General features: G+C 36.2%; 1 protein-coding gene across 4 annotated transcripts in view; it reads right to left on the reverse strand.

Moving 5' to 3' along the window:
• Positions 1–26,851, reverse strand: part of SCAF11 (SR-related CTD associated factor 11) — a 75,074-nt gene that overhangs the window by 41,999 nt on the left and 6,224 nt on the right. For 2 of the 4 annotated variants that reach the window (XM_046011601.1, XM_046011599.1), the window contains exons 2-4: positions 13,336–13,389; positions 4,731–4,812; positions 1,958–2,115 (exon numbers count right to left, since the gene is read on the reverse strand). In XM_046011601.1, coding sequence (XP_045867557.1) covers positions 1,958–2,115; positions 4,731–4,791 — 219 coding nt within the window. In that variant the 5' untranslated portion in view covers positions 4,792–4,812; positions 13,336–13,389. Of the gene's footprint in view, positions 1–1,957; positions 2,116–4,730; positions 4,813–13,335; positions 13,390–26,851 lie in introns of those variants that run through there. The other 2 variants (XM_046011600.1, XM_046011602.1) reach the window with 2 other exon arrangements.

The raw sequence follows: 26,851 nt of genomic DNA on the forward strand, positions 1-26,851 counted from the left end.
TCTGCTTGGGATTCTCTCTCTCCTTCTCCCTCTGCCCTTTCCCCCAACACTCCCATGCGCTCTCTCTCAAATAAATAAAATCTTACAAAAAAAAAATTCAACAAAAGTTAAAAACATAGATAAATTTAGAACTGAGTTGAAAATGTGCATAGTCCACAACCTACTAGTAGTTCTACTTCTAGATATATACCCTAGGGAAACCCGGAACATGCATACCTTGATAAAGTATATGATTATGCTGAAGACACATGTACAGCATAATGATGGAGAATCATACCTATTTTATACATTCTAATTTCACAGAGAAAGGCACATACTCAGACTACGTTGCTGAATCTTACAATTATATGATCACTAAATAAAATCTTATAAAAGCACTGAATTGAAACCTTCTATGCATCTAATAATGTTACTTCTCTACTGGAAGCAAAATCTCTACTTTTAAAATATTTAATCACAAAGCAAACCAAGGTGCATTAAATTCAAGACAGATGAAATCTTTAATTGGGTGGCAGAGAAAAATATGCATTCATTAGTCAATGCTCCTGTAAACACATGGAGATTCATAATTATATTAAATAATTAAATTAAACTCAACATATTTTTTCCCAAAACACATTTTTACCTCTCCTTAGTCCCTACTTGTCAAGACCAGTTGAGGCTTTAATCTAATTAGAACTGTTTCCAGGTAGGGGCGCCTGGGTGGCTCAGTGGGTTAAAGCTTCTGCCTTCAGCTTAGGTCATGATCCCAGGGTCCTGGGATCGAGCCCCGCATCGGGCTCTCTGCTCAGCACGGGGCCTGCTTCCTCCTCTCTCTCTGCCTGCCCCTCTGCCTGCTTGTGATCTCTGTCATATAAATAAATAAAAATCCTAAAAAAAAAAAAAAAACAAAAAACAAAAAACAAAAAAAAAAAAAACAGAACTGTTTCCAGGTATACTGGTATGAATTCAATTGGTATAACAAATCTTTTTTCCTCCTTCCAGAACTCAGCCACAGCATCAGTATACAGTTATAGTCTCCTTTCTACACTATTAATGCAAATATAAGTGAAACACAGGACTTTGAAAGCCCCAATTATGTAAGAAGCAATTATCCAATGTGCTTAAGGACATCAACTTGAATGCAGCTACTGTTGAAAAAATATTTTTGTGATTTATCTCTTTTACTCATTTTTATACCCTGAAGGACTACTAACTCAGAAAAATACAGCATGATTCATATGACAATGAATTTTTATTTCATAATTCCTAACAATAGGGCTCATAATGCATACTCAGTGATTCAATGTACTATTACCATGATCTACTTGGCCTGAACTAAGTCAACATAATACATTAAAAGTCCAAAATATCCTTTTCTTAATCACTTACTACCTAAGAAGAATCTCAGTAATATCATTAACTTGGACTCTGAAATTATTTTACACTACATTAAAGACAGGAATTAGAGAATGGCAGTTCTAAATTCACTCCTGCCTCTCTAAGCTATGAAATTATAAAACTGAAGAACACTAGTATATCTGCTCTTGTTATTCCACAAAGCTGACACAAGAAATCAAATAATCTACATTAAAATTCTCTGAAAAATATAAAACACAAAACGGACAGAACGTGTTATAGTAGTAAGCAGATATTATCTCAAGAGGATTAAGTACAGTGAAGATGAATTATTGCATTTCTACCCCCTCGCCAAAAAAAAAAAAAGAAATCTGTTATTCCTATAAGGTTGTTTTTTTTTAAAGATGTGCACTTAAAACTTTTTAATTATAAAATAACAAAAAAGATGTGTAAAAAAAACTAGAAGAAAATATACTGACAGAATTGGAATAATACAGGGAAATTTATCCACCGTAAGGGGAAAAAATGTTACTTATAAAAGGCATTATCAGCTCTTTAGGTGGCATGATACCATGCTAGGAAATTAAAATACAATAATATTAGTTATTCTCAGACTCACCTCTGCCCATTTAAGAATACAGGTTATGCAGAAGACATGATTACAGCTTTCTGGAAAACCAACTTCTTTCTCTAACAGGCAATTAAGACATATCGGACATCTGTCAGCTTCACTGTACAACAGACCAGTGGTAGCAGTATTATCTTTGTTTTCTTCACCTGTAAAGTAAAGCAGCCATATACGCTTTCAAGTTTTCCAGACCAAATGACATGTTCAAGGCAGTATCAAAAACTAGATATTCTAAAGGGCCCCCCAAAAACAAAGTAATTAAGTCTTACAGTGTAATAAACATCTCCTTGAGCACAATACCCCAACATTTACTAATGTATATTTTTAATGGGGAAATAAAAAGAATTTTTAATGAATTTTTAAAATAAGTAATAATCAGATGGTTCGAATATTTTAAAGTAAAAAAAGTTATACTGACAAATCTCCCACTCAAATCTACTGCCATCCATCCAGCCCCACCAAATGTAATAAGTAACAACTATTACATTTCTTCTGTGTTCTTCCAAAGATTTTTTTTTTAATGCAGAAGCAAGCAACTCTTAAAACATATCCTTTTAAAGCTCCTTCTTCACAAATACTAAAACACTATATACACTAGTCTGCATTTTTTTTTTGTTTTGTTTTAACTTACTGATGGACTACAGTTGTAGTTTGAATAGATACTATGAAATTTTATCCCTTACGGTTTGTACTAATTTAAATGCCCACCAGCAATATAACCAACATAAAAGAATATGTACTGTTGGCTCAAAAGTAAAAGAAACTTGAAAATTCAACATAAAATGAAACAAAAATAAAGAAATTGTCAGCTGAAAAGCAAACAATATACACCAAGCAAGTGGAGAAGTGGAGATTGTCCTGAGAGCAAATGTTAGTATTGGGGTTCACATCTAAAGATTTACAACCAATCACGGCAGGGGAACTGATCCTAAGAGACTTCCATTATCAAGTCAAGACCCCAATGGGGCTAAAGTAGAGCATGGGTTTAGGAAAAAGCAAATACAACTCCTCTGAAGGAAAACATCCCTTACGTAGGCCCTCAGAATTCTACAGATTAAATTTATCAAATAAGAGTTCATAATCAAACATTACCAAACCTACGAAAATAAGTTACTTTGAGTAAGAATCAGCAGAAACAATTATTTATATTTTACACACTATACTCACTAATGATAAATGTATTTAGATGTCCACTGGCTTCAAATATCAGAATTTGCAAATACAACATAGAATGATTAAACAGTATATTAGACCCAGAAGAAAAGAATATTTGTGAACTGTAAGAGAGATCGGAGAAAACTACCTAGACTGTAAGAGACATACAAGGAGATGTAACCTGGGAGAGTGGGAAATGAGGTCAAAACAAAGTCTAACATACTAATTGAAGCCCAGAAGAAGAGAAGAAAGAATATCCAACAGTTAAAGCAGTAATGGCTGAGAAATGAGAAAACAAACAAAAAAGATCCAAAAGATAAAGGACATAGAAAGTATGGTAACCAAGAGAAATGAAAATAATCCATGCCAGAAACAATGCAGATCTGTACAACATCAAGGACATCAAAGATAAAAATAAGATCTAAAAAGAAAAATGAAAGAAAAGGCAGATCATCTCTAAGGGACTGACAATTAGGCTGAAAAGAGATTTTCTGACAGTAAAAACAAAACCATTAAATGGTTAAATAATGTCCCCAAAGTGCTAAGAGGAAAACAACAAAAACTTACCAATACAGAATTCCAGCTCTTTGAATAGTTCTGAAGAGGTCAAAATAAACACAAAAACTTAAGAATTTACCACTAATAAACTTTCTTTTTTTTTTTCTTTAAAGATTTTATTTATTTATTTGACAGAGGGAGAGAGATCACAAGTAAGCAGAGAGGCAGGCAGAGAGAGGAGGGGAAGCAGGCTCCCCACTGAGCAGAGAGCCCGATGCGGGGCTTGATCCCAGGACCCTGGAATCATGACCTGAGCCGAAGGCAGAGGCTTAACCCACTGAGCCACCCAGGTGCGTCCCCACTAATAGACTTTCACTAAAAGAACTTAAAGTTTTTTTCAGGAAGAAAGAAAGAAATGGAGGATGCCTGGGTGACTGCCTTCAGCTCAGGTCATGATCCCAGAGTCCCAAGATCCAGTCCCACATCCTAGGCTCCTTGCTCAGCAGGGAGTCTGCTTCTCCCTCTGACCGCTCACCTCCATGCTCATTTTCTATCTCAAACAATACATAAATAAAATCTTAAAAAAAAAGAAAGAAAGAAATGGCGAAGAAATCCCCCCAAATACTATCCATTTAAAAGTATCAACTAATTTGTGGTGTTTAAAAAAAAAAAGGATGACTATAACCTATAAATAAGAGTAGGATGATCAGAGTTAAAATGTTCTAAGATTCTCTTACTGTTAACAGTGAATATTAAATTATTAAATTTAGAAGTAGAGGAAAAGATCAATGCCAACTATTTAAAAAACCCAAAGCAGAAGATTATAACAACAAACATAGATTAGTATATTCATAAACCAGTAGAGAAAAAAATTTAAGAAGAAAGAGTTCAAACAAACAAAAAACCTTGATCAATCAAAAACAGTCATGGGAGGAGGGAAAAAAATGTATACACTTCTTATTCAGGAAGCTTATTTCAGAATTTAAGACCAATGAAAATAAATGAAAACAAAAAACTTTTTGTAAATTTTGAAATGTACACAAATGAACAGTTTAGAAACACTAAGTTTTTTGCTTTCAACACACAAGCTTTATAAAAGATAAAAATTTACCTTCCGTATCTTCATACTCTTGGTCGCCCACATTTAGGGTATATATAATTTTCCTCTTCATTTCTCTTTAAAAATGGGCTTCCTATAGGATGAATTATAACAGAGAGTTTTTATGTTTGTATTCTTCCAGTATCAATGAAAAACCCAGAACTGTAAGAAATTATTTTACACACAAAAGAACATAGTACAAGCCAAGCCAGTAAATTTTATGGATAATCCAGTACTCTTTTCACTCCTTGCCATCAAGCAGTCTTACTGAAAGGAAAAGCCTTCTGTAAGTATAAGCAACAAAGATTAAATGATAGATTTCGTGGTACAGCCATAAATATAATTAGAGCTTAGGGAAAAGAGATCAATTTGAACTGAGTTTTCACTAGATGTGATAGGTTATATGTGTTGAGCTTACTGCATTTAAGAGGCAACAGTATAAAGTAGTAAAATAGCATTTACCGAGGCCAATCTGACAACAACAAGAAAAATGTAAGAAGAAAGGGAGAAAAGAGGGGGAGAGAGACAGAGAGAAAGAGAGTCTGTGTGTTGTGTGTACTGAGGAGGGATATATGCCAAGAAGTTCATCTGGATGACTACGGTAATGAGTAAGGAAAGCAATAAGCAAAACAATGTAAATCAAGCAGGGACAGATTACAAATGGATCTCCAATGACTGAGAAGTTTAGATCCAATCTTACAGATTCCTCTGAAGACTGAAATGATAAAGTATTAAGACTCTTTTAAAAGAACGATCTGCCAGTAAAGCACAGAAATGGATTATAGCAGGGAGAGATCAGAAGCAGAGAGATCTGCATAGTAGGATAATTGGCTATGAAGTGAATAAAAAAGGAAGGAATTAACAAATAAGAATTTCTGAGATATGGTGACTAAATAAACACAGGGAAGGAGTCAAAGATTACTCTGGCCTTGAGCACTAAGAAAATGATTATGAGAGGCAAAATGAGAAATGTGGGGAAAGGAAATGAATTTGTTGGCCAAGGAGAGTAAGTGTATGAGGTAAAATTATTTTTTAAGTTTACTCTGAATTCTTTCTTGAACTGATGCAAAATACATGATTGAAATGATCTGTTCAAAAACATTTTGGAATATCTCAGCACAAGAAATCCCCAATTTCATCAATTATAATTCTCCCGTATTGATACGAAGTAATTTTTCTATTAGTTTCTTCAATAATTTAAACATACTAGTTTCTACATTAAAAATATGTATTGCCCAGGAAAATTCTTTTAGGCTAAATAAGGAGAAATGCAAAGACCCACACTTTGGTTCAAAAAACCAACTCTAAAGCAGAAGATAAGAAACTTAGTAGCACATGGAAAAATGATTTAAAGGTTTTAGTAGATTAAAAAGGCAGAATCAGTAAGAATTAGAGTTACTTTAAAAAAGTTAATTTAGGGGCACCTGGGTGGCTGGTGAAGCCTCTGCCTTCAGCTCAAGTCATGATCTCAATGTCCTGGGACTGAGTCCTGCATCGGGCTCTTTGCTCAGCGGGAAACCTGCTTCTCCCCCTTTCTCTCTGCCTGCTGTTCTGCCTACTTGTGTTCTCTCTCTCTGTCAAATAAATAAAATCTTAAAAAGTTAATTTAATCAGTCTGCATTAATAAAAGCAGATTGTCAAAAACAAGAGGAAAACTTCCCCCTCAGCCTGTATTTGCAATATCTGTTTTAGTTCTGATGCTATTTTATTTAGGGACAAACAAGAAAATGAGTTATGTCCATGGAAGATGACTACTGGTGACAGCCTTGGAAACCATTATCACGTGCAAAAAGGAAAAAAGTAGCAAGAATGTTTAGCCTGGAATAACAGAAAGCTTAAGGAGAAGTTTAGCAGTTAATTTCAAATGGAATGGCTGTTCTGAAGGGAGGTAGAATAACTATCAATGAAGGCATTTAATCAGAGGCCCAGTGACTTCCTCATGGGCTATTTTTTTTTTAATTCAAAGATTTATTGAGTGTCGTAAGTATACTATTACACAATGATCTAAGTATAGCATTGAACAAGACAGACAAAAATTCCTGACTTTACATTCTAGCAGGGAAGATAACACTAAACACACTAAAATATCTGGTACGTTGAGAAAAGTAAAATACAATTATAAAATAAACATACAATTATGGAGAAGCTGTTATTTCATACAAGTATTTAGGGAAAGCCTTTCTGATAAAGTGAAATTTGAAATGGCAATCTGAAACAATCAAGGGAGAGAATTATGGATTACCTAAAGGACCTGCATTCTAGGCAGAAAAGAACAGTAAATATAAAGTCCAAAGGCAGTAAAGAGCAGTATGTCCGATATGTCCAAGGAAAAACAAGGAGGCAAGTGTGGTTAGAACAGAATGGAAGACAGGAAAAGCAGTAAGAGGACAGACAGGTAGTAAGACCACGCAACATCTTAAGGGCTAAGGTAAACAGACACACTGGCTGCTTTTCTGAGTGACATGGGCCAGTGGAAGATTTTAAGCAGAGGAGGGGGCAAAGGAAAAAGCAAGTTGACTGGTCATCTAGGGAAGGAGAGGACAACGGCTTGTACCAGAGTAGCAGCAACGGTGGTGAGAAGGGATCAAATTCCAGCTATTTTCTTTTTCTTTTTTTTTTTTTTAAAGATTTTACTTATTTATTTGACAGAGATCACAAGTAGGCAGAGAGGCAGGCAGAGAGAGTGGGGGGAAGCAGGCTCCCCGCTGAGCAGAGAGCCCCATGCAGCGCTAGATCCCAGAACCCCAAGATCACGGACCCGAGCAGAAGGCAGAGGCTTTAGCCCAATGAGCCACCCAGGTGCCCCTCCAGCTATTTTCAAAATACATCCATCAGGATTTGCAAAAAGACTGAATGTGAGGTATGTGTTAAAGAGCAAGACTCTAGGATAATTTCAAAGTATTCTGATTTGAGCAACTACAATAACGGAATTATGAGACAGAAGATAACTTAAAAATATTCAGTCGAAGATTACTCTACAGTATCACTTGGGAACTTGTTAAAATGCAGGATACCTAAGGCATCACTCTAGACCTAGAACATGCATTTTATCAAGATCTGGACATTATGTAAAAGCCTGAGAAACACTGCTCTAGGTAACTTCCCAACTTGATTTTGAAGGCATACTGTGCTCCTGGTATGATTGATAATTGACTGTAATCTTTATGTGGGGAAATTCATACCATACCAACTCCCCTGGTATCCTAAGAATAAAAAATATTTGAGAGTTAATTAAATGTGAGAAAATGCCAATTTTAAAATTAATACCATATTTTAAAAATCTAGGAAGTTCTCAAAACATGCAATATACTACAATATACTATTCCTTTACTTAGCTAAATAATTTATGCCCTATTGGATAGTCTACGCTGTTTTCACATTTCCTTCCTTAAGAATATTAAACTTATATTCTTGTATTAACAAATAAATTGTAATCTATAATTAACATTTTACAGCAAATACTCCCCTCTCTATTTTAACGCATGCAATAAAGTACATAAGCAATAGTTTATCACTGAGAAGCCCTCAATCAAGTTACAGACTGCCCTTCCTTGTTAGAAATCTGCTTAAAACACCAAGTACTCCAAATTCTTAGAAGCTGTACGCTTCTTCTTGAATACATCATGTATTAACTGCTGCCATATCTAACACCAATTATGCTACATTACTAGTTTATTCATTCAAAATGAGGGGGTTTTAGCATTTCAGTAGATAAAGGTCACAACTTTTGGTTCAATAGCATATAAAGTTATAACTTATTCATGCTTATTTGTTCTATTTGCCTAGATTCATTTTTAATCTAAGGATTCATGGTTTTTAATACCAGTTTTGTTTTAAATTTCCAGTAACAGGAGCACAGGAATACGATACAGACACCATGGTCCTAAGTCAATAATTTGTGGTCAATTAAAAGAGATAAGCTTAAGAGATAAGCTGTGGGGGTGGACAGAACTTTCCCTCCTTGTGGTTACCCAAAAAGTTAGATTTAACTTGATTTCATGATATTAACTATTAATGACTCTTAATCATATCATATTCTACCTTGACTCCTTAATAGTTTGACCGAGTTCTGTAAATTATCTATAAATCAAACAGAATCTTCTTTTAAATTTGGTTTACCACAAATGAATCTCAAAGAATGGTTGTTCATTCTTGATTTTAATTGTTTACTTTTCAGATGACTTTAATTTACAAATTTCAATCTTTAATATCTCTTCTCAGGCTCCACCTTTCCAAGCTAAAGTCTCTTTTAAGTCTTTTATCCCTAACATAATGATCTTAAAGCACTTATATCTTATAAGTTGCCCTTTTTATTTCAGTATATATTGCTTCTGTTATGTATTAGAAATCCTATTCCAAATATGCTCATAAAATCAGTTTGGGAAGAATGACCCAATTTCCAAATTTTATTTATCATTAAAACATCAACTTTTAGGGGCACCTGGGTGGCTCAGTGGGTTAAAGCCTCTGCCTTTGGCTCAGGTCATGATCCCAGTGTCCTGGGATCGAGCCCCACATCGGGCTCTCTGCTCAGCAGGGAGCCTGCTTCCCTCCCCCCCTCCTCCCCGCCTACTTGTGATCTCTGTCTGTCAAATAAATAAAAATTTTTTAAAAAATCAACTTTTAGATGTGGAATTTTAAAAAAAAAGCACTATTACCAATCAGTTTTCAGAATTCATAACTCATTTTCCCACACATACCCTGGAATACATGGAAGCAAGAATCCCAGGCCAGCCATTATAGTGCATTCAAGCAACAGTAGTATAGAAGATAGTTCAGTTCTCTAGAACAGGATAGTTTAATTCTCTAGAACAGGCCTGCCCAACAAGAACTGTTCTTTTTTTTTTTTAGATTTTTATTTATTTATTTGACAGAAAGAGATCACAAGTAGACAGAGAGGCAGGCAGAGAGAGAAGCAGGCTCCCCGCTGAGCAGAGAACCCGATGCGGGACTCGATCCCAGGACCCCGAGATCATGACCTGAGCCGAAGGCAGCGGCTTAACCCACTGCGCCAAACACCTGAAATGTGGCTACTACAACCAAGGAATAAAATTTTTCATATTATTTAGGTTTTAATTAATTTAAATTTAAGTAATCCAATGTGGTACTGGTTACTGTGCTAGACAGCACAGTTCTAGGATGTAACTACCATTCTCTATAAAAGGAAATTATTTCAAGTTACACCTAAGATGCTAAGACACTAGCAATGTATTTTCTATTGTAGTTGCTGAAGCACAACAAGCTCAAGGAATCAGAGAAGGGACAAGGGGTTCCTGCTAACAGAAACTGAACAATTTAGCCTTGGCCAGCTCCATTTAAAATTTCTATCCTTCCCTTCTCCCTATCCTTTTCTCTTTCCAAGTCTGTTACCTTCCATTTACGTCCAGTTCACTTCAAACCTCCTCCTCCTTGCTTCCTCCTACTGCCCTTCAAGCAAGTCCATGGTATCTAAATACACGAACATCCTAGTTAAGACTTAGAAGGACATTCAAATCACAGCTCCCCTGCCATGCAGTAAGTGGCTGTTATTATCATTACTATTTTTTTCTAAAGATTTATTTTTAGAGAGAGCTAGTGTCTAAGCATGCATGGGGTGGGGGCAGGAGGAGGGGTTTGTGCAGCAAGAGAGGGAGAGAGAATCCTCAAGCAGACTCCCTGCTGAGCACAAAATCTGACATGGGGCTTGATCCCAGAACCCTGAGATCATGACCTGAGCCGAAATTAAGGGCTAGCAGCTCAAACAGCTGAGTCAACAAGGCACCCCTATTTTTATTATTGGTGCTAGTAAGAACAGAAAAATAGGGAAGGGTAATAAAAGTGTTAACTGCCCAATTTCTGTGTTTTCCCTAAGCAGAAGTGAAAGACAAAGGCAAACAGAGGGCTGAAAAAACAGGAATCAACACTTCTGAGTAACAACTAAAATTGATAAAGTCTACTAATATTCTGTCAAGAGTAGTCAGATCCATTGGGTACAAAAAGAGAGACATATGAAAACCATGAGAAGTTTAACTCTATTTCCCACCCCACTCTCACACCCAATTCTGCCATTATAGACTATCATAAAGGGCACAGACATGATAAATGGGAGCCAAGACTGAATGAAAGGGATTTTGGGAAAAAGTAAGAGCTGTCCCTGTGCTGAGCAAACTTGTGCCAAGGACAAGCATATTTCATGAAGATGCTAAATACTATACTGATTCACACGGCTAAGGTCTTCAGAGAATCCAGTGACTCCCAGAACTACTCTAAGATAATCTATTCTTCTTCCTCCTTTATTTCCAATCCCCTATCCAAGATAAACGGGTCCCCAAATTCAATCCCCTGTCCCAAAAATTCAGTTAAAAACAAGGGGGCATTGAATGAGGTACTCTGAGTGGTATATTTCTGTGATTAATGACTTGGGCACTGGTGTCAGGCCAACCTGTGCTTATGACACTGACTAGCAGTAATAAACACGCAAATGTTACATTACTATTCAGTGCAGGATCTTTCATCTCAATCCCAGTCTTAAATAAAGCCATTAACTGGGGCACCTGGGTGGCTCAGTGGGTTAAAGCCGCTGCCTTCAGCTCAGGTCATGATCCCAGGGTCCTGGGATCGAGCCCCACATCGGGCTCTCTGCTCAGCAGGGAGTCTGCTTCCTCCTCTCTCTCTGTCTGCCTCTCTGCCTACTTGTGATCTCTCTGTCAAATAAATAAAAAAAAAAAAAAAAAAAAAAGCCATTAACTGCCTCCCAATGCTATTAAAAATTTGATCTTCCAAGGCTATTTTTTAGTGATGTCCAGGGAGGGATAGTATCCATTATTATAGGCCAATGTTCAAAAAGTGGCCGAGTTTTTCTGTAAATAAAGTTTTGTTGAAGAATAGCCATGCTTATCCCTTTAGATATTGCCTATGACTTTTGCACTACAATGGCAAATATAAGTAACTGTGAAGAAACTATACTCTGCAAAGCCTAAATTACCTACAACGTGGCCCTTTCCAGAAAAAGTTTACAGATGTGGCTCAGTCTCTCACTTGCAGAGGGCTCTTCAAGCTTTCTGAAGTACAGGCATCTCCACATCTATATTCAACCTGTACTCTGGCACAACAGTTACTTATTACACATTTGAGTCAATGGTTCTACAGTGTTGTCCTTGAGTTCCTTTTAAAACACCCCTGAAGGCTATGTGATTTTGTTGATTTATCAACATTTATTTTCTCAGTGTGGCTTAAACTATCACAGATATTTGCTCTAGCACCTTCAATTAATTCACTTCAGAGTAAGGTTAAAGCAATTAACTCCTTCAGCTTAATAATTATTTCCTTTACAGCCTCTCTGATAATCAACTCAGTCCTGCTCTATAATTTTTGATTTTTAAATCCCTTACAAAATGCTCCAATTTTTTTTCTACCTGTACCGCAATGTTATTTGAGTTTGTAAGTAGACTTCTTTGCTTCAGGTGGGCTATTCTAACATGTTTTTGTACGCTTCCATATAGAGACAGAATGACCCTTTAAGCACAGGTTTTTAGGAAAAAATTGTCTAGGTTCAAACCACAACTAGTCTGTCACTTACTTAATATCTTTAAGCCTGTTTCCCCATCTATTAAATGGAGATAAATGTAGTAACCACTTCAGTCATTATGAAGACTAAATTACATAATCACATAATCCTTTTATTTTTATTTTTTTAAATTTTTTTATTTATTTGACAGAGAGAAATCACAACTAGGCAGAGAGGCAGGCAGAGAGAGAGGAGGAAGCAGGCTCCCCGTGGAGCAGAGAGCCCGATGTGGGGCTTCCTGGGATCAGGACCTGAGCGGAAGGCAGAGGCTTTAACCCACTGAGCCACCCAGGTACCCAGGTGCCCCTCACATAATCCTTTTAAAGTGCTTAGCACCAAGACTAGGACAAAAGAAGTACTCAACAACTAACAGTCACAAACACCGCCCCACCCCAAAAGGATCTTAGATGTATCATAGGATATAAGATGGTTAATCTGTATGACTTCCACTAGGATAAGATTTTCATTATTTTAAAAACTTCTGGGGGCGCCTGGGTGGCTCAGTGGGTTAAGCCGCTGCCTTCGGCTCAGGTTGTGATCTCGGGGTCCTGGGATCGAGTCCCGCATCAGGCTCTCTGCTCAGCAGGGGGCCTGCTTCCCTCTCTCTCTGTCTCTGCCTCTCTACTTGTGATCTCTCTCTGTCAAATAAATAAATAAATAATTAAAAAAATTAAAAAAAGCTTTTAAAAACTTCTGTATTTCAAAGAATATCCACATACAGAAAGAATGTGAGAAGGAAAGAGTTCACAAAATTCAAATTGTCAAATAGCTTTTTGAACAGATTTTATATATGGATAAACATGTTCTTTATTCTATTTATCTGGAAACAAAAATGTCACAGCATGACAAAATCTAGGACTCAAAAGAAAATAGTTCTAGGATTATTATAACATCCTATTTCCTACTTTATATATGTATAGGAGATAAAACACTATGTTTTAACACGGCAACTCCAGCAAAAAAGAAGTCATACATAGTTAAGTAAAGCTATAACCACAATTCCCGAGGTAGTACCTACAAGTGCCATTTTAAGTTTTTCATAAGTATGGAAATATTCACAAGCCCTCTTACCTTTAAGATTCTTCAGGTGGAACAGTCACGTAATCAGTTTTCCAGCAAACTATTCTGGGGAGGGAATTATGAAAATTAGTCCTATTTTACTTCACTTTCACCCAGCTGCAACCCATTTATCTTGGGTTCAGAATAAAAGAGAACAATTAAATATAAAGAATGATTTATTCCAGAAGGCCTTGAGTAGTGAATACATTTTATTTAGAATGGAAGACATTTTGACACAGTTAAGTATATGCCTTCAAATATGAAGATACTCACAGGTAATGGAGGCAAACAATGAAAACATTTTGTTTAGTGGGAGAAGCACAAGTCACATTGCAGCATATAGAAAAAAACAACTGAAAACAAAGTAACGGAGAATTAGAAAAGATCTACCCCAACAAACAGACTGGCCACATCACCTAAAAAGACGATTTAGGAAAAGATATAGAAATTCAACAACTACTAGAATTTAAATTACTTCCTGAACTCCAGACCTTAAGTATGCTTAACCAATAGTCACTGTTCTCTTTTGTTTCCCCCTCTCTTTCTTTCAGTTAGGCCCTATACCAGACTCCTCACCTTGCTACAGTCTGTATTTATTCATTCAATAAATACTTTGCCAGTGCCCCTATTTTCTAGGTACCATTAGGCCTTACGCACTGACATACCTAACAAAAACAAAAACAAAAATCAACAATTATAATGCAGTACAGTAAGCAGGTGCTATAATTGGGCTAAGGGCAAGATATAAAAGGAGCACATAATAACCTTCAAATCCTTGCAACATATCTACGTTTGTAAAAAAGGCTTCCCAATTGAGAGCAAATAGATTAAAAATATATTTTTCTAACCCCCTGACCATTCTGTACCACTGGAGCATTTCCATCTTTAAAGGACTTGGAACTGGAATTGCCAATTTAGACATGATAGTGAGAATTTTAATTTTTTAAAAAATTCATTTGAGACAGAGAGAGTGAGATAGTACATAAGGAGAGGGGCAGGAGAGGGAGAAGCAGACCCCCAATTGAGCTGGAAACTTAATTCCAGGACCCCAACGATCACGATCTGAGCCAAAGACAGACACTTAACCATCTGAGCCACTCAGGTGCCCCAAGAATTTTAATTTTCAAAACAAAGGACACATGTGAATCAGAGCACATAGGTAAGCTGATGTGCTTGCTATGTTAGACTTCCTATATGGAAATGACCATTGGGCAAACATAAAAGATAACACTGTGCCCAACCCCACACCATAAAGGCTTAACCTCCAAAAAAGGTTTTCAGACAATGGCTATACATATACACTGGTAAAAGAGAAGGATCTTTTATCTTTCTACAAATTTTATAAAATAGTACATTTCACATAATTATCTGAGTATATTAATTGTCTAACTGAACACCATATATTTAAAATAATAATTGGGGCAGGGCACCTGGGTGCCTCAGTTGGTTAAGCGTGTCTGCCTTCGGCTCAAGTCATGATCCCAGGGTCCCGAGATTGAGCCCCACATCAGGCTCTCTGCTCAGTGGGAACCCTGCTTCTCTTCTTCCTTCGCCTGACCCTCCGCCTGACCCTCTGTCTGCCACCTTGCCCACCTGTGCTCTATGAAATACATAAATAAAATCTTTTAAAAAAAAAAAGTACAATGAAGAACGAGCAAATTATGATATGTATTTACAAAAACAGCAACAAAATTTTCATTTCTACCAATAGTTTCAATTTCACCCCACCTTTATAACTACCAAGAATAAAACTGAAATGGATATGAAACCTAAGACTTTCAACCAATTTTAGGTTTAGTGAACTCATTTACATGCTGTTATGGTCTGAATGTTTGCATCTCCCAAAATTCACATGTTAAAAGGCTGAATATGTGATGGTCTAAGTGGGGCTTTTGGGAAGTGCTTAAATCATCAAAGTGGAACCCTCATGAATGGGATTAGTACCTTATAAAAGAGGCTACAGAGAGATCCCAAGCCCCTTCTACCACATGAGGATGCAAGGGAAAGTCTGTAACCTGGAGAAGGGCCCTCACCCAACCATTCTGCCACTCAGAAACTCTGAGAAATAAATTTCACTGCTTATAAGCCACGTGGTTTGTGATGTTTCATTACAGCAGCCAGAACAGATAAGACACATGCTCTTCTTTCAGTTACTACTGCACAACAGTCCCTGAAACTACTTTCTAATTTAGTTTTTGGTAAGATTTTCAGTGATTTGGTTGCTTGTCAGCACCTGATCAACAACGGGAATTTCTGGAAATCTTTCATATTCAATTCATTGAATCAGGCAAAAAAGCTTGTTTTCCAAGGACCATTCACTGATGACCAAATAATCTTATATCTTGTTGTTTACCAAAGAAACTGAAAATAGAAAAGATGAAGTCATCTACACTTATCAGTCTTATTATAAAATCAGCTTCCCATATCAATCTAGGAAGTGAGGATATGCTTCAGAATGTCTCTAAAATTCCTGTGGAGTGTCTGCAACATCATGTGAGAGCCAAGAGTCCACTAATATGAAGCATATCACTTCATACTAAGCTCTACAATGACCAATAACCTAATTATTTAGAAGAAAATTATTTTTTAAATTCCATTTATTTGGAAAAGAGAGTGCATGCAAACATGAGAGGGGAGGGAAAGAGGAAGAGAGAGAAGCACACTCCCCACTGAGTAGGGAGCCCAAGGCAAGGCTCAATCCCAGGACCCTACATCATGATTTGAGCCAAAGGCAGACACTTAACCAAATGAGCACCCAGGCACCACTAAGCAAATCATTTTTAAAAGGTTAGAATGACTAAAGAAAAAAATTTCCAAAGTGAAGGGAACTGAAAATCCTCAGGCAGAAAACATAGACTAAACTGAAAATAGGAAATCAGTTTTTTCAAATGTAATATAATTATGGAAGATTAGATTTCATGAAGACTATGCTCTAAAAGAGAAATTAATTTTCCTATTTCCTTTTACATTTTAATGTAGTATCATCTCCTCAATAGGGCTTGCACTGGGGGCGCCTGGTGGCTCAGTGGGTTAAAGCCTCTGCCTTCCGCTCAGGTCATGGTCTCAGGGTCCTGGGACAGAGCTCCACATCGGGCTCTCTGCTCAGCAGGGAGCCTGCTCCCATCCTCCCCACCCCACCCCACCCCCCTGTCTACTTGTGACCTCTGTCTGTCAAATAAATAAATAAAATCTTTTTAAAAAAAATAGGGCTTGCACTGTTACATGTTAAAAAAATATTATTGATAAACCATATATAAATAAGGAGATTCGAAGTTGCCATTATATTCTGAAAGTGGCAGTAAGTAAACTGGGGAGTTCTGGTTCTAGGTAAAATGGAGTAAGCACATTCCACCTTGTTAATCTCACTGACTGAAACTATAAAACCCAAACAGAATAAATGGAGCAGCTAATTGAAATTTTGAAAGTAAATAACAGCAGGTGGATTGAGAAAGAGGCCAGAATCTGATATATTTTCAGGCTGGTAGTGAGCTCATGACTTTTCCACCTAGTTTTGCCCCCAGCCTGGGCTTAATGCAACTTAAAACCCAAAAAGCTGTTGTCAACAGGAGAGAGAAAGAGCAGCGAAAGAGAAAGCTCTACGAAAGGCCCTCTGTCTCTGTCCAAAGAGTGGAAAAGAGGTCTCCTAACTGCTTAGAAAGAGTAAGGGAAAGCTCTTTTTTTCTGTTTCTCATTCCCCATGACCCAAATCCCAAGCAATCCTGCGGTGACAGCTGCAACAGTGGCAGGCAGTGGGGCCGGCAGAAAACTCTGAGGGAAAGGTACCATCCTCACTGACTGAAGAAACTGGACTAATCTCAATTTTCCTCCTGTCTTCCTGTCACTTGCCTCCAGATGCAACTGTAGAAAATACATACCACAGTGTAATTAATGAAATGAGACTGGGATTTCCAGCCAGAGGACGGGGGCGGGTGGGAGGGGGTGGTCCAAGGGATCTAGAAAATACCATGAGCATAAAAGATGGGAAAGAGTTTTAGTAACTTATAAGTTGTTTGTGAACTCCTAGCTTACCCCTGAACTGTTCATCTACAGGTTTAATCTTAAGCAGCATACCACAGACTCTGAAGATTAAAATAAAATATAGGATAAACCCCCATGCAAATCACAGATTGGCTACTGGGTAATACACATTATGGGAAAAATTCAAACGTACTACAAAGGTTTTGAAAACAGAACTGAAATTAAAACTATAACCTGGGGACGCCTGGGTGGCTCAGTCGGTTAAGCCGCTGACTTTGGCTCAGGTCACAGGGTCCTGGGATCGAGTCCCACATCAAGCTCCTTGCTCGGCAGGGAGCCTGCTTGGTGTGAGCACTCTCTCTCTCTCTCTCTGACAAATAAATAAATAAACTCTTTAAAAAAATAAAAATAAAAAATAAAACTACAACCTGAAGAAAGCTGGTTAGAATTGTGGCCTAAAACCTAACTGAATCAACTGCCTACCCAAACAAAAACATCAAGTCTCTACAGCATTTAAGCAAGACACTAAGATATAGCATAATGTTCAAAATCTCCAAAACACAACCCAAAATTACTCGGCAGAAAAAAACAAAAAAAAAAATCTCAAACTCCTGTGGGAAAAAGAGAACCAAGAGAAAACAACACTGAGATAACACAGATCTTAGAGCACTGGGTGAATTACCTGACAAAGACCTTAAAGCAGGTTAAAAAAAAAATGCTCCACAAGAGCAAATACTCTTGAAATAAATGGAAAACTAGAATGTCACAGCAAAAACAAAAATCCCACAAAATATAAAGAACCATCAAATGGAAATTTTAGAACTGAAAAATGCAATAACTGAAATAGAAAAATACACAGGACAGACTTAATTGCAGAATGGAAAGCCAGTGAACTTAAAGACAGATCAACAGAAATTACCCAATCTGAGCAACAGAAAAAATATTGAAAAAAATATTAGTGCCTCAGGGACCTGGGACAACACCAAAAACCTAACATTTATGTCAAGAGCCCAAGGAGAAAAAAAATGAATTCAATGCAGAAAAAAAGGAAGATAAAGAGAAATAATGGCCAGAAACTCCCAAATTTGATGGAAGATACAAACCTTCAAATTCAAGAGGCTCACAAACCCCAAACAGGATAATGAAATCCATGCCTAGACACACCATAGCTGGGTTTGTGAAGATGGAAGAGCAACAGAAATAATAAATACCTGGATAAATATAATTAACTACCCTCCTCTTGAATTCTTTAAAACATATCTGACAATGAAAAGCAAGTATTACAACTCTTTTTTTTTATTTTTTTTAATGACACTTTCTAGTAAGATTTCCTGTAGATGTAGATGTACACAAGACAATTGCAACATCAAGGGGAAAGGGACCAACATGATGATAAGGTTTCTATATTTCACTTGAAGTGACAAAGTATTGATTCTAAGTTAACTGTGAAAATATAAATGTATTATAATCCTTAGAGCAATCACTAAAAAAATGATATATAGGCAAAAACACAATAAACTAAAATGGAATACTAAAAAACATTCATATATCCCAAAGAAAGAGATTCCATAAGAACAAAGAGGGAACGAAAAAAATAAAATGGGGGCGCTTGGGTGGCTCAGTCAGTTGGGCATCTGACTCTTGATTTCAGCTCACATCATGATCTCAGGGTGGCGAGATCAAGCCCCTCACCAAAGGCATGGAGCCTGCTTAAGATTCTCTCCTTCTCTCTCTGCTCCCTACCCCCTTGCACATGCATGTGCTCTCTCTCTCTAAAAAATAAAAAAATAAAATAGTAGAACTAAATCCAAATATATCCAGTTATAAATGTGAGATGCACGGTAAGCATGATTGCAAAGTATTTACATCAGAAAAGGTCTCAAATAAACTTCTATGTTAAAAAACTAAAAAAAGAAAAAGATATACAAAGCAGGCAGAAGGAAAGAATTAGAGAGCAGAAATCAATGAAATCGAAAACAGAAAAACAGAAAATCAATGAAACCAAAAGCCTATTCTTTGAAAGGAAAATCAATAAAAATCCTCTAGCAAACAGCACTAAATAGACCTAGTACTGTTTAAAGAAATTAAATCTGCAGTCTTTCAAAAAAAAAAAGAAATCTCCAGGCCCAGATAATTTCCCTGGTGAATTTTAAGAAATAACAACAGTTCAACACAATCTCCTCCAGAAAATGGAAGATAAGTACTTCCCAATTCATTTTATGAGTCCAGCATTATCCTGATAGTAAAACCAGACAAAGATGGTAAAAAAAAGAACAAACTGACATACTAGATTTAACAAAAAATAAACTATGGTACACTCAGCCATGCAATGAAATACAACTCAGTCCAAAAAAAAAAAAAAAAAAAGGAATGGACTAGCACTTCACTCACCAATTTAAATGAATCTTAAAGGCAATATATTCAAAGAAGCCACTGTCAAAAGGTTACATACTACACAACTGCATTTATATGACATTCTCAAAAGGTCAAAACTGTAATGACAAAGAATTCTTTGATTAGTTGTCACTTGGGTTTGAATAGGGTTTAACTACAAAGATAGTGTGAGGATCTTTTAGGAGGTAATGGAACCCTTCTGAATCCTGACTCGTGATGGTAATAAAAACCTACATGTGTATTAAAATTCAAAGAACAATAAAACCAAAAAAGGTCAATTTTACTTATAAAATGTTTTATAATTAAGACTATCATATGAAAGTAATCGGGGGCTAGAACATAAATTGTTTATGTTTTCAACAAAGGTCCTTTTTCACTGACAATTTCACGGTCTCAATCTTTCCAATGGCTCTATACTATTGCTAACACATAGAGGTCACCCATCTTATATTGTCACTGATGAGCTTGAGAGGAGGTATCTAAATTTTCTATTTCTGGTTCCTGTATTTCTGTCAAAGGTCATGTATTCTATAGGCTGTGGAGAAACAGAGATTAAAAGCAACAGGCACAACCTCACAATTCCATCAAATTCTAAGGCAGTGTTACAGATCAGTTCCAAGACCCTAGTAATGGCATGGAGCTGACGAGTTTTTCACTACTTGGGGGAAGACTAGGATTACAGATGACTTCCAACTGGGTGATCCGCTTTTTTTTAAGACTTTATTTATTTATTTATTTATTTATTTATTTAGTGTGTGTGCACTGGAGCAAGCAGGGGGAGGAGCAGAGAGGGAGGGAGAGGAAGGGGGAAAGAATCTCAAGCAGACTCCGCATAGAGCACAGAGCCTAACCCAGGGCTCAATTCCACAACTCTGAGAGATAATGACCTAAGCTGAAACCAAGAGTTAGACGCTCAACTGACTGAGCCACGGAGGTGCCCGTGGGTTACAGTCTAATGTGACAGGTGTCCACCTATGAAAAGAATATATCTATGATGCAATACTTTCTTTTAAAAAAGAAAATGAGTGTCTTCTATGTGCCTGGCTATTTTTCATCATGAAATGGTTGATAAGAAAATCATATGAGGGGCGCCTGGGTGGCTCAGTGGGTTAAATCCTGTGCCTTCGGCTCAGGTCATGATCCCAGAGTCCTGGGATCGAGCCCCGCCTTGGGCTCTCTGCTCCACAGGGAGCCTGCTTCCTCCTCTCTCTCTGCCTGCCTCTCTGCCTAGTTGTGATTTCTCTCTGTCAAATAAATAAAATATTTTAAAAAAATTAATTAAAAAAAAAAGAAAATCATATGAAAAGCTTCCACTATTTCTCCAAATGAAAAACATTATAAAGCAATATCATGTTATATGTCCTCCAATAATTTCAATACATATTTATGCAATTCTTCTCTAATAACCCCACCACCCCTGCTTAAGGTATGGTAGATGGAAGAGAAAGGAGGAACTGATTGTGCAATCGTCACCTGTCTTCAAGATTCTCATCTCCATTTTCTCATCCCTATCTACTAGAACAAGATGACATAACTAATCAAATGGTTAAAGGCAAACCTAACACTCTCACTTTTTTGGTTTCTTTCCATCAGCAATTCCTCAATGCCTATTACAGGTCCCTTGAAGGGGAGAGTTATAAATGTGGAAAAGCAGAATTTACATTGAGAAGATTAAGTGTTATACCTACTACGGACAAAGAACAAAAGAACAGTGCAGTGGTTGAGACTCATCTCACAGCCAAACTTCCCAGGAGGACTAGCTATAGGGGAGCCCTTGGGCTCAACAGCACCACACCCTCTTATCTGGCAAGAAGAAGAAAGTCATCCTGGATGGAAGTATGGGAAGTAAAGGAACTATTATCTTTTCATCCTTTTTTTTCCTAATCCAAAACAGAAAAACTATCAATTATATCTTTAACTTAACATTTGTTCTCCTTTAGAAAGATGCCCAACCTGAAATGGCAATCCCTGCCTACCCACCTCCCCAAAACATACATAGGACAGAAAACACTCGCAAATAAATAAACAAATCCTAAGAATCAAAGAGGAGTTAATGACAATAAATGACCACATACAAATGCTTGTTACAGTGGAATGGAAATGGATTTCACATGTAACAGGGAAAAAAAGGACAATGTTCAAAACATAGTTTCTGAAATACTTTGTTTAAACAAGATTTTAAAAACCTTAATTATAGAGTTTCAGAAATTAGTCTCTTTTCTGCAAAGATGTGAAAGGTCACTCTTGGGTTCCTCAAGAAATGTCATTCTCTAATCCTCTGTAAATTGGTACAAATTGCTATAGTGAAACTAGTACTGAAAAGAAAAAAAGCAATTGTTTTGTGTAGTGAGCAGGAGAATCACACTCTCTCTACTTCAGTCCTGCCTATTATCTGAATTTCTTAAACTCACCTAGGCAGTTGTCTCAGATAAATACAGTTTTATGTTACCTAAGTATATAATTAATGTATTCTCAAATGAATATTTCATACATAACTTAAAGAGACATTTCATCTTACTTCTATAAAACATTACTATTCTAATCCGGAAATATGTTATCACATACTGTGAAAACAAAAAATGAAAAAGAACACTCTTCTACATTAACACCAGGCATGGGCAGATAACTGGGATTCTTTCCTAACTGTAATCTTATTATAAATGCTCCAAATGCCCCAAGAGCTGGACTTTCAGGTATGCATTCCACACTGTTTATAGATATTACTTTCTGACATTTCCTAAATGAACTCATTTAACTTTTATAGTATTTTGTGAAAACTTCTCCATCCTATATACAATGAAATTAAGTAAATTGTCTAAGGTCACAAAGCCAGTTCTAAGTATCAGGATTGGAACTCAACTAGCCCTTTGTTAAAAGGGCTTAAAAGAAAACAGGTATTAATCTGGGTAACTATATATTAAAGGAAATTAATGGAAAGCCAGAGATTCTCAGGAGAGAAATAATGGCTATAAAATAATTGAGAAACAAATGGAAATTTTAGAACTGAAAAATACAGTATCTGAAATAAGATCTCAGCATATTGAAAACACAAAGGAATGAGTCAGTAAATATGAGGATGTATCAAAAGAAATCTAATTAGAAGAAGAGAGAAGTGAAAGAATGAAAGAATATGAAGAGTCTCTGAGTCCTATGGACAATATCCAAAGTTCTATTTATGTCATCTGAGTTTCAGAAAAATGAGAGAAAGAGATTAGTACATTAAAAAAAAAAAAAGCAAACAAAAATGTTGAAGAAATAATTTCCAAAACTCTCCCAAATTTAAAAATTCACAAATTTTGCGAGATGATGAATAAGATTAACCCAAAGGATAAACATGCCTAGGAAAATCATAATCAACCACAAAAAAGCAAAGGGGAAGGAAAAAAATCTTTAAAATAGAGAAACACAGCATGTAGATGAAATTAATGATTCAAATTACTGCAAACTTCTCATCAGAAACAACGGGATATACAAAGGCAGGACACCTTCAGTGCTAAAGAAAATAACTCTTAATCCAGAATTTTGTATCTGGTAAAGAAATCCATCAATCCATCAGAAATAAAGTGGAAAAGGCATTTTCAATTAAGAAAAACAAAGAGATATGGGCTATGGTGAGTGCTGTGAAATGTGTAAGCCTGATGATTCATAGACCTGCACCCTTGGGGCAAATAATACATTATATGTTAATAAAATTAATAATAATAAAAAAAGAAAAACTAAGAGAATTTATCATCAGCAAGGCTACCTTAAAAGATATGCTAAAGGAAGTTCTCCAAGCTGAGGAGAAATGGTATTAAGAAACTTGAAATTCCATTAACAAAAAAGAAAAATAGTCAATAGCCACACATAGATAAGAGACTATTTTTCTCCTCTTAAATTCTTTAAAAAGCATGATTACTGCAAGCAAAAGTTACATTATTGTCTAGTGGGGTTTTCATTCCATATACATGTAATACATACAACAACTTTAACATAAAGGTCACTGGAGGAGTTGTTTGGCTTCTACAGTTGTAAATATTAACTCTAAATAGATTATTAATATTTCAGTACATATATAATTCCCAGAGCAGCACTGTCCAATAAAAATATTGAGCCACACATAATTTTAAATTTTTAGTAGTCGTATTTAAGATAAAATCAATCTAGTATATTTTATTAACCCAAAATGTCCAAATGTTAACCAGTAAAAAATTTATTAAATGAAACATTTTATTTTCTTTTTGTGGTAGTAAATTAGTCTTTGAGATCTGTATTTTCCATTTATAGTATATCTCAAATAAAGCTAGACACATTTCTAGTTGTCAAGAGTAAACCTAATGCAACCACAAAGACATAAATCAAAGAGATATAGTCAAAAAGTCAACAGATAAATTTAAAGTAGAATATTCAGGGCACCTGGGTGGCTCAATGGGTTAAAGCCTCTGCCTTCGGCTCAGGTCATGATCCCAGGGTCCTGGGATCGAGCCCCACATCTGGCTCTCTGCTCAGCGGGGAGCCTGCTTCTCCCTCTCTCTCTGCCTGCCTCTCTGCCTGCTTGTGATCTCTGTCAAATAAGTAAATAAAATCTTTAAAAGAAAAATAAAATAAAATAAAAAATAAAGTAGAACATCCAATATATTCACTTAATTGAAAAAAGAGCAGGAAATGGGAAACAAATTAGTATATCATATCAATAATTACATATAAATAACCTAAACATACTGAGAGATTGTCAAGATTAGATTTTACACAAACGAATTACATGCTGTCTACAAGAAACTCAATTAAAAAAAAACTTTTTTTTTTTTTGAGTATAGTTGACACACAATGTTACATTAGTTTCAGGTATACAACAAAGTGATTCAACTTATCTATATGTTATGCTATGTTTCCCACAAGTGTAGCTACCATCTGTCCCCATACAATGCTATTACAATATTAAGACTATAGTCTAGATGCTGTGCCTCTTATTCCTATAATTTATTCATTACACAACTGGAAGCCTGTATTTCCTGCTCCCCTTTATCCATTTTGCCCAGCCTCCCACCCTCCCCTTCCCTTTGGCAACTATCAGTTTGTTCTCTGTATTTATAGGTCTGGTTTTGCTTTTTAAGAAATTCACTTTAAATATAAAGACACAGGTTAAAATGAAAGTACAGAAAAAGATAATGCTATGCAAACAGTAATCAAAGAAGCCAGAGTGGCTATATTAATATAAAATATATTTTTAACTTCTTTTAAAGGCTTGATTGGATTTGTGTCTCCCTCATTGTTTTAACTACTTCAGTAGCAGTTTTGAAAAATAAAAGTATTTTCCATTTCAAACATCTCCCTCATATTACTCACACTGATGTCTAAGAAACTGAACACGTACAACAGTTCCTAAAGAAATATGGCCTTAGTGCATTAAAGCTGTCCTATCTGAAGGCTCTTCTATGATAAGGTTTTCAGGTGAATGATAGCTTACAAATTTTTTAAGTTACTAATATTTATTCCCTATTAGAACAATAATTTAAAGAAACAATTTTCTTGACAGGCCATCTAGGCATACAAAATAGTGTTACAAGTATATTTACCTTAACAGATCATTTATCATTTGTAAGCTGTTTCACTTATCCCAGAGAATTTTCAAAGCAATGATGCTGTGGCTGCTCTCTTGGATATTTGTTTTCTGTTTTCATTTACTTTAAGCAGCTGAACTACTAAAATGGCCAGGGTATTGATCCTGGCTTGGAATACAAAGACAGATTAAGATACTATAACCCTCCCTGCTGCAAAAGCTAGAGCTAGAGAAGTAGCATACAAAAGATGAACAAGATAGCATATGCTAAGAGCCAAATGTGAACTACAAGCATTTTTCAGGACTAATTTAGTCAGAAAGAATTCATTTAGTACAGCAATAGGAGATAAGGGTAAAGACATAATTATAGGCCAGAATGTAAAGGGAGTTAAAGTTTAAGTACAAGGTAGGACCTTAAATTGTGTTTTGTACAAAGTAGGAAATCGCTAAGGAAAAGAACACCTTGATCCCATTTATCTAATTTGACATGTTTAAACTGGGTGTTCTGAAATAACGTAGCAGCAGAAAGTGGAGAAAGAGAGGAAAGTATGGGAAACGAATTAGGAAAAAATGGAGGAACATTGGGGAGCAAATTAAGAAGGCCTGATTAGGACTAAGCCCTTCAAGGGCAAAGGCCATGTTTCATCCCAGATCTCCCAGAAACAGATATTAACAAATTTATAGCAGATTATGTAAGGGAAATGCCTACTTTATATCAGGCCATAAACTGGCATGCCTTTGCATATTTAATCCTCAAGATCCCATACTACAGAACATTTTAAAAATTAAAACACCACTAATATTTATACTAATAATATTGCATTAAAAAAGTTTGAAAATTGCTAAACAGAGTTAACTTAAAGGTATGAGACAAAAGGGACTGGAGTTAGCTGCTATTACCATTGGACTCATGTAAGTGTTCCTTAAAAATTAAAATAGGTGAGGACACTGATTAAGTCACCAATAAAAGGTGACAATCACTATCTGGGACAACTGGAATGCAAAGCTAGATCTGACTGACTCCAAAAAACCAATTTTTACTTTACTGTCAAAATTTTACTAAAAGGACTCTACTGAAAGTACATCTGAGAACTCTTGGGTAAATGGGAAAATAAGGAGGAAGATTAGTATTATCACTAACAGAGATGTCAGAGTCTCAAGAGGATTTAAATTTTAAAAGTTGAGAACCTATTTGATCATAATTTTCACTACAAGTTTTGGTGTGATAATCTTTTGTAAAAACAAATGAATATAATCTTTAAGAAAACATGTCTGTATGTTGGTATTCGGCCTGGAGGTGTTGGAACCCAAGTTAACGCCAGGTGTCCATATGAAGGATATGAGGTAGCCCAGAGTGAGGTACTGGAACTCAAGCAGAACAGTGAGATCCTCAATATGAGGTATCCGAGGGGCCTAGGATGAGGAATGCCTCCTGGCACAAATCATCAGAGCCTTAGGAAGAGTGAAAATGTTATGCAACATGGGGGAGGAATTTGGCTACATCCTGGTGATTGATCATAAATAAATACACTAAGGATATTGGGTCAGGTTTCTCCTTCTGAGAGAAGGGAGTTATAAATTTGGAAAGGGAGAAAATGAAAACAAACACTGGAAAAC

The sequence above is a fragment of the Meles meles genome, chromosome 7, assembly GCF_922984935.1.
Source record: "Meles meles chromosome 7, mMelMel3.1 paternal haplotype, whole genome shotgun sequence".
In the NCBI taxonomy this organism is placed as follows: Eukaryota; Metazoa; Chordata; class Mammalia; order Carnivora; family Mustelidae; genus Meles; species Meles meles.